The 9,419-nt window shown below is 47.7% G+C and overlaps 1 protein-coding gene across 1 annotated transcript; it reads left to right on the plus strand.

Moving 5' to 3' along the window:
• Positions 1-6,320: 6,320 nt before the first annotated feature.
• Positions 6,321-9,414, plus strand: LOC103898886 (left-right determination factor 2; the record flags this gene model as incomplete). The annotated part of the gene is made up of 4 exons (XM_009279251.1): positions 6,321-6,585; positions 7,503-7,749; positions 8,598-8,837; positions 9,153-9,414. Coding segments are annotated over exons 1-4 (1,014 nt in total), but the record flags the coding sequence as incomplete, so codon positions are not given.
• Positions 9,415-9,419: the final 5 nt, after the last annotated feature.

The raw sequence follows: 9,419 nt of genomic DNA on the forward strand, positions 1-9,419 counted from the left end.
CTCCAGACCCCTCACCAGCTTTGTTGCCCTTCTCTGGACACGCTCCAGCACCTTGGTGTCCTTCTTGTAGTGAGGGGCCCAAAACTGAACACAGTATTCGAGGTGCGGCCTCACCAGTGCCGAGTACAGGGGCACGATCACTTCCCTACTCCTGCTGGCCACACTATTTCTGATACAGGCCAGGATGCCATTGGCCTTCTTGGCCGCCTGGGCACACTGCCGGCTCATATTGGTGGACATGCACCAAACTTTCGGAAGTCCATAGAGCCGTTCGGCCTGAAAGCTGTGTCAACATGGAACCCAGCTCTCTTGATAGCACCATGTGCATTAAAAACTTCAGCTGCCACATTTTGCTCCAGCATGCCAGATGCCTCCCTCGCACACAGGTTCCCTTCTGCTGGACAGACGTGCTCTGGGGCAGGCAGCCGAGGGGGTCGCACACGGAGCCCTCATGGTGACATTTGCTGGAGCGTGTTGGTTGAAGCCCGACTCGGTAGCAAGCACCGCCAAGGGCAGGGAGAGCCTGTGCAGCCTCTCAGAGCCTCACCAGCCCTGCCTGGCACAGAGGAGGGCTCTCACTTACATCACTAAGGCAGGAAAAACATACTCTTAAAAAAAGCTGATAAACTTTCACAGAGTAAACACACAGCTGCAAAGAGAGAAAAAAAAAAAGCAGCATTTTAACTAGGCAGATAAATTGGCTCTTATTAGAAAATTAAGTGGTGCTCCTACAAAATACAGCTATTTCTCTGTAATGGGGACATTCCTTAATGAAGTAGACTGTGGTGTAAAGCAAGCAATTTAGGGCAGTATGCTTATTTATCTGATTCAACAGCATTTGATGTTGAATGTTAAATGTCAGCGTTTTTGCTAGCAGCCTTTTCTGTAGCCATCAGAGTGGCAACAAATCCTGCTTCCCCAGCTACAGACAAGGCACAGACTAGAGCGGTGGGGAGGAGGCTGCTGAAGGGACAGAAAAAGCTGTATTTAAACAGTTGTGTTTGCTTTTCTGTCAAAAAAAAAAAATATCTTGGAGATCTCTTTTCTGCCAGAACACTGGCACTTTGCAAATGCTGCCAACACAAACCCTGCGAGCAAGCCAGCTGACATCAGCTGACCAAGGACATGGTGGGACTTCAGACATTTTATCTATTCCTCTTCAAACAGGCAGCCTTTTGTCTGGGCCGTTTGACCAAAACAAGCCCATGAGTAAAAGCAGAAGCCTGCCCATGGAAGGCGTGCTTAAGTTGACGCAATCTAAGACACACAGCACCAGAAGTTACATGAGCTGAGCTCAAGATCAAACCAGGTTTGCAATATCTCTCTCAAATAAAATGGGGTTTTTACTATAGTGGATACATTGTGGGATAAATGCATAAGGGAACATTATCCCCATTGCTGCCTGGGGCTTCACCACCAGCATTTGTGAGAGGAACCCAACAGGACATGTGATCTGCAAGATATTTCCATTGGAGATGGCCAGTTCAGCCTGGCCTAGACTGGTGATGAGGAAAAGCAGGCTCATGTCCTTGCCTAGATTACATGCATTGGATAATTTCTGTATAGCTCAAGCAGACGATTGCACCACAGAACTTGCTACTGAAACTGGCTCCTTAGCTGGCAGGCAGAGTAAACGTTAGGGACTGAGGCTGTGGTTGCAGTGTCTTTGGTGTGAGATCTGTGCGCTATCAGGTCAGAATAAACATGGTTCGGCTCAGACGTGGGACAGAAGGTTGTACTTCCCAGAGTCATCTTAGCCAGAGTTCACACTACGGATGTAAAGTCCATTTTATGATTTTATGCTCACTGAGGGGAGATGCATGGAAATGCATATGTAAGGACAGGTAAGTCAGGCAATACCTGATCGAGCACAAAGCCTTTTGGCACAAAACTTAACACGGCCAAATTTTGGGAACAAATCAGAACCAGCAGAAAGGATTTAGTGCAGATCAACACTCTGCATTGAGTGGCTCTGCTGTTTCCAGCCTGGCCCCAGGAGCCAGATAAAAGCTGGATGTCTTGTGTTATCAGGCCATATCTTATGAAACTTTTCCATGCCAGATTCTTGCAGAGCAGGCTGAGGCCGTGGGGAGCACACATGCAAACTCCAGTGAGCTATACCGGCCCCACAGAAGTCCTGGGTGCTGTTACTCTGGCTCTGTACACTGAGCAAGCTATACATGCCCTAATGAAAGCATAGCTGTCTCTAGAGGTAGAGGAGGATGGAAAGCCACCGCCCTGGCAAGATAGTTTCCCAGTATCTTTCAGCAGGCATATGCCATTTTCAAGGAACAAGTATAGTACAAATCAGAGCATTTCTAGACCAGGCCGGTGGCTGGTGGTCTTTGGAGTTAAAGTGGCAAACAAATGTGATAATAACCCGGTGGCCTGCTCACTTGCTCTTTGTGCCAGAGGAATTTCTCAAATTTCTCAAAGGTCTTGCCTCTGTGGAATAAGAGAGTCTTATTGAGGAATTACCACTAGTCATTTTGCATTGTCCCTGGAGCCGCACAGGGTGGACGGAGTGAGGCATACGTTGCCCTTTTCTCCTTGCGTAAAGGCAACATCAACACACAGGGCTGCCTCTCTGGCGGGGGGACGAGTGTTGTGCTGTGTTACACCCCCAGCCATGCTTGCACCGAGGGCAGGCTAAGCCGCAAGCCCCGTGAATGCTGTCTCCTGCTCTCAGTGACACCTCACTCTCATCCTGCGCTTGAAGGTGCTGCGCAGCTTGAGAGATGAGAAATGGAAATGCTTTTTGCCTCGGTCACTATGTAGAAATTAGGCATAAACCTAGACTGAATGAAACGGAGCTTCTGTCTGCTGGCAGTGGGGTGGCTTTCCAGCGGTGAGCTTCGTGAGATCCACGCTCGCTGTCTGGACTTGTTTGACACAGGACCGGTCCCTGCAGAGGAACAGGGGTCCCACCACCAGCACAGACTGTGCCAGTCAAGAAGGAAGCCAAAGATGCCTGTGAAATCTCACTTAAAGGTGTGTAGCCTGGGTTTAAAATGATGGTGGAAATATTAAGTTTGAAGCACTGCCTGGTGGCTGTTGGGGTGTGTTGGTGAGGCAGCGCGAGAAGGGCATGCCTTCATGCATAGTCTGCAGTTTACGTCCACTTTTGAAACCTCTAACCCAGCACTTCACATGACCAGCCAGTTCTGCGGCGTTTGGTTAGCTATGTAAAACTCGGTGTGCTTAAGACTGAAAAAGAATATGAAACAGAACTTCTACTTGAATTCTTTTTAACTTGGCAAGTTTATACCTGCATCTTAACCACTACTATTTTTACTTCCACACCCCTAGATTCAAAAGACCCTGACTTTGGGGAAAAACAGACCAAAATCTACATAGAGATGTGCTCCCACCTCTGTACGATAAGCCTGTTGCACAAATCAAGGCATTTATTGGAGCACGCAAAAATTGTTGCCTTTCACAGCAACAGCAAAGGCTGTTCTAATATGGGCCCAACTGTAATACAAAATAATTATGTCCATGGAAATTCAAATCTTGAAAAATTAAATATTCAGATCCTCACTGACATACTGCAAATACATTTGAAACATTCTCGTTTCCCAGGATAATAGCGACGTAATTAGGCTAAGCCTTTCACACTTTCTCTTTGAACCCATTGGATTTATTTACCAAAAATCATTGCATAGATATGCCCAGCAAATGTCTTAGAGAACCATTTGTAACTAAATTAAAAGCTTAAATACAGAGATTCTCTCTTCACTAAGTACTGGCTTTTATTAAAACTGCGAATTGCTCATACTTCATCCCTTGCAGCCTCTTTAAATCCTCTGTTTGACATTTTGAATGTGCCATGCAGGTTCTAATACACATTACACAAAAAGAGCTATTATAAAATTCCTGACTTTTTCTTGTTTGCATGACAACGGGGGAATGGCAAATCCTCCAATTGGACCAGATAATCACTCTCCTGTGAAAAGCCTACAATCCACATCCTCTGTTTTCTTCTTAGCTGAGCTTCCACTGTGTTTGGTCAATAATTTTATTTTATGTGTGAGGCCCATAAATCACCTTCCAATACACACCGGACAGTGAAGAGTCCTGGTAGATTAGACATCAGCCACAGGAGAAATCACATCCGGATCCAGGAAAGCCGGGTGCTGCTGGAGCAGTCAGGCATTTTCATTTCATGTTCTCATGGTTTTTTGAAGAGCCCGTACCACACAGTAGGACCACTCTCTGGAGCGAGGACTAATTGGATGGATAAAGGTTTACAGGATCGGGTCTTCTGACATGAGAGAGAGACCATTACAAGTCCGTGAACTGCAGTTTTATCCAGGTGACTGTCACTATATAAACGTAACAAATTCACTGCTGGAACTGAGTTAGCCAACACTTACAGAGCGTATCCAAAGGAAACTTTGTCAGCCACCTGAACATTGCTTAGATGCGGTTTGCGACCCAAGCCTCCATGGTTCATCATGTCACTGCGTTTGTCCCATACCATGCAAATCAGTAATGTGCCATTTAGCTGGGGAGGCAGCCCAGAGGGAACAGCCGGGCGTACAGAGCCTTCCTAAGGGGCTGAGAGGGTCACAAAGATTTCAGCAAAAAAATCCTTCCCTCCTCTTCTTCGCAAGAGCAGGAGTTTTTGACGTGAGCTGAAGTTGAGGCGGTCAAATGAAGTGGATATTTTTCACTGCTATTTGTGTCCTGGGAATGAATATACCAGAAAATATTGATTTGTTCAGAGAAAGATGCTACACAAAGGGAAAGATTAAAGAATGTACTGCCCCAGGCCACGCACAAACTATCAGTTCGTAGTCTATGTTTCCATTTTAGCCTTAAAACTCAATTCAACTGAATAAGGTGCCCCTTTAACATCTAATGGAGACTTTATCATATTTAAGGAGGCAAGTTTCTTAAAAGGTTATAAAGACAAAATGAGCAGTAACAGAAGTGTTTAGTTAGGCTCTTTCAGACGGCTTTGTTGCCTTCCTCTGTGTACGAAACAGGCTGCCTCAGCTGACGTTTGTTTTATTGAGGGCTGAACCGCAACGGGGTGCTTTTTTACAAGTTCATTACATCGGGTCCTCCAGCCAGGCTTTTCTCAGGGCACACCATTCAGCCTGGACATTGGATGAAACCGGACCAGTTTTGACTCATTCACAGAGACATATAAAACCCAAAGACCTTTTGATGCTGAAGACATTTGTATGTACGCTCAGGCACGTCACTGCTGGAGAGGATGAGAATCTGCCCCAAGTGCCATGCTCCTTTATACTTTTATCGATAACGTTTTATTTTTTCAATTCACTTCTCCTGGGATTGGTTTCAAAAATAGACTTCCGCATCTTATGCCAGCAAAGGCCAGGGAAGCAAAGGTTGTGAGCTTCAAGTTTAAAGGTTGACTTCAAGGCAAACATCCAGCCCCCCTCCAGCCTCCAGGTCGGCTTCACTCTCCAGAGACAGCTCTCTATTGTAGTTGTTCATACCGTTCAAAATACCAATATTCTTTAACCATGTTGTGGAAAAGCAGAGTGGTTTCTCATGTTCACTGAAAGGTGATCTGCCTTGTTCTTTTAAGCACAAGTATTACGAAACCCACAGGAATCCATAAAGAGTGATGGGACATTTTTCTAAAATGTCAGGCCTGTACATCTTCCACCTTCTGTGATTCAGAAGCAGTGTAAAAGGCCATAAACCGTTCAGCTGCTGTGATTCACTGCCCTGATTCATACGCTTGATACAAATATTCAGAGATCAAAGCGGTACCTACCCCCCAAAAAAATTTTAAATTATTTTTTAATGCTTGCAATAAAGATGGACTTCCAGCTAAAGCATTATTCTCCTGATTGATATTGGCTATTTTAGGTAGCAAGTCCCCTGCGGTGAAGATTGACGCTTCCTTTAAGAATCGTATGGTGCAGTACATAAAGCAATGTACTCTGCAGATGTGTTTCCTCCCTGACCATGAACATGAGACACTGATCACTCAGGGGTTTTCTGGGCAAAAGTTTACAGGGAATTAAAAAGGATGGAAACTTCTTCCCCATGAAGGAATCTGGAAGCTCCCCTAAACCTTCTTGTATTAACTTTGTGGTAGATGAAGGTGTTAAACTGGCATGTGTCTATTGACGGGGGAGTGATCCTTTTAAGTCCTCTGCTTCGTCCCCACTTGTGGAATTTGTTGTGCCAGTGGGACGAGGCTGGCTATAAAACCCCGGCACAGGGGACCTCCGTCCTGCTCAGGCAGCCTGCGACTGCATCTCTGCTGAGAGCAGCCCAGGGAGATCCCCCCTTCATCTCTGCTGGACAGGCGGCTGCTTCGCCGACAGAGGAGGATGGACGTGAGGTTCGTCTGGATGCTCTGCGTGCTCTGCCTGGTCATCACGGTCCGAGCGTTTACCCAGGAAGGGTTCAAGGAGGTGTTGCTGAAGCAGCTGGGGCTCTCTGAGGTCCCTAAACTTCATAAGAGAGACTTGGTGGATCTGGTTATCCCAGACCATGTAAAGAACAAATACATCTCCATGCTGAAGCGCCACAGGGTGAAGCGCCGAGCTTTGCCGAGCCTGGCCGGCATCCTCAGGGGGATCCCTGGCAACGCAGGTAACGTTTCTGCCGTCGCTGTCGGGAACTCACAAAGCGCTGTGCCGCTGACAGGGGAAGCTGCCACGCTCTCCTGGCCGGTCGCAGGACAGGCAGAGGCAAACCCACGGCGGGAATGAGGTTTGGGTCTGGCTCCAAACCTGAGCTGGGTAGAAGAGCCGTGTGTAACAGCATCTTAAAGATTAACATGCACTAGTGGCTCCTTGCACCTGGAGAGGGGGTCCCACAATCCTTGCAAAGGGCAGGCTGCTGCTGGAGCTTGATAGAAGAGAAAAGCCTTGGTACCCAGGCAACATTTTGGGCAGGTGGAAAAATGATGTTAAAAAAAAAAAAGGTCAGTAAAAAGTGCAGACCTTGCAGGTTTTGGGTCAAACCTCCAGAAAGTCCTCTAACAGGAATCACTCCTCTTTGAGGACATTTCACTCTCCCCCATCTTTTTTTTTTTTTTGTCTGGGAAAAATATCAAGGAGGAAATCAGCTGTACGGACACAATGGTGTCTGTACCAGGACACTTAGAGCTTGTTTCACTTTCAAAAGACATACATAGCACCCTGGGCAGCAAGTGAAAACACTTTTTCGTTGCAAGTGGTGCAGTTTCCTGCTTTCATGCCCAGTGCTGGCACAGAGAGATGCGCAAACCCCTTTTGGGGTTTGCTCAATTTGGGGTCAAATTATATAGGAGATTTCTTTCCTCCAGCTTGCAGAGACTCAGACACAGGAGAAGAATTAGGGCATTTGCAAGGCATTGATTCAAGTATGCATTAGAAAAGGTGTGTTTAGTGGCTGTCTCTGGCACAAGGGCTGGATATGGGAGCGTGGAAGGAGTGTGTTGTGATGATAATTGTGGACGAAGTGTGGGGGCTTTGCTCAACAGAATGGCAATGACAGGCTCTCTTTTTTGTTCCCAACGTGCACAGGCATGGCAGGAGAAGTCCTCTACTCTGACACCACCACACGCCAGAACCTGATCTTTGACATGGAGGGCAGAATACCTAAAAACAGCGAAGTGACAATGGCTGAACTGAAACTCTTCAAAAAGCCTCTGGACAGAGCAAACCTGCCTGCCAAGCAGTCTCACAGGCCTGTCTCCAACGCCAGAGTCAGCGTGTACTGGGTGCAACGGCAGCACGATGGTACCAACAGGACCTCCCTGATAGACTCCAGGTAAGAAAGGGACCTCTCCTGAAGGCAGGACTCTAGTTACGGGGTTTGGGTCCTCTGGGCTGTGTTTGGGTGTCATGTGTTTGTGCCTCCGGTCAGTCTGATGGGGTTATGTCTGTAGAATCAGGCTCTATAGCCTCTAAACCCAGAATGAGTTTGTAAGAGCAGGTATTAGGTTAAGACTGCAATATATGATGATTCATTGAAATAATCTATTTCTGTGTCAAACGATGCCATGTACTGCTAGATCTTCCCCTCTAAACCCCTCCACCTGGTTCACTTCTCTCTCACTCTCTAACTCACATGGGTTACTGTCTGCTGGCATTCTTTCCATTGGCCATTTCATTAGCTGGTTTGAATAAGTAAATTATGCAAAAAGCATCTGATTCTGTAGCCTTGAGCTCTGTGGAAGTTTTACAACCCTTGAAGGCAGAATTAGACATCCAACCAATTTTCTGGGTGGGTAGAAACTTATGGCCCTAAAACAGCTAGGACAGAGCTAGGACAGAGCAGGTGGGCGTAGTGGTGTTTACTGGGCTGTCGTCACTAATACTGAGGCTGCATATAATCCTGCACCGCCATATTTCTGTATGAGCGTGAATGAATACCTTGACACGAGCATGCACAAAGGGTTTTATTTAGCCCTTCAGTGTCTGCTAGATCGGCATGCTTCTTTTTGAGGTGTGAGTTAATTGCCATGGTTGCTTGCCCAGAGCGCTCAGCAAAAATTATTGTGTAATCAAGGCACATGACGATCTACAGGAAGCAAATTATTCTGCTGCAATAACAGCGCTGCGAGCCGGGGCTTTATCTGACGGGCTTTTCTCTAATGCCGAGCCCCTGTCGCGCAGGCTGGTTCCCATACGCGAGTCAGGCTGGAAGAACTTCGACGTGACGCAAGCCGTGCATTACTGGCTGCGAAACAAGAGGCGGGAGCCAATGTTCCTGGAGGTCTGGATTGAAGGAGAAAGGGTAGGCAGCCATGCCTCAGAAATGGCCAAAGCCGTGCGTTTCACCTCTCAGGACCCCAAGGATAAAGCCCTAGGCAAACCTGAACTGGTGCTTTACACCCTCGACTTGGAAGACTATGGGTACGTGTGAAACCTATATCTGTAGTGTCTCCAGTGTAACTTTGCCCCTGAATTACTGTACTGCGTGTGCCAGCCCAGGGCACGCAGCTCTTGCCCTCGCAAGTAAACCACTGTGAATGGAGGAGTTAGAAAGTTGCTGCTGAGTCACAGCTGTCCTCTTCCCATATTTGTTGCCTGAATATTCAAACGAAACCCGAGCGTGGTCCAAGTTTCACGTCTCAGGGCCCGCCTATGCTATCAACAGGGGGGATTATTTCTCCCACCTTCCCGGTTTCCAGTTACACCATCAGTTCTTGTTTCTCTCTCGGTGTGCAGGGGCCCCGGGGATTGCAAGGAGGAGGCAGTGCCGGGGAAGTCCACCTGCTGCCGGCAGAAACACTACATCAGCTTCCGCGAGCTTGCCTGGACGCAGTACTGGATCATCGAGCCGGCAGGGTACGAGGCTTACCGGTGCTCGGGGGGCTGCCTGCAGCCCCCCAGCCCGCTGCGGCGCTTCAGCTACGGGGAGCGTGCCTGCGCCATGGCAGAGAGCTCCCCGCTCCCCATGATGTACCTCGTCAAGAGGGGCAACCGCACTGAGAT

The sequence above is a fragment of the Aptenodytes forsteri genome, unplaced genomic scaffold (assembly GCF_000699145.1).
Source record: "Aptenodytes forsteri isolate BGI_AS27 unplaced genomic scaffold, ASM69914v1 Scaffold1091, whole genome shotgun sequence".
In the NCBI taxonomy this organism is placed as follows: Eukaryota; Metazoa; Chordata; class Aves; order Sphenisciformes; family Spheniscidae; genus Aptenodytes; species Aptenodytes forsteri.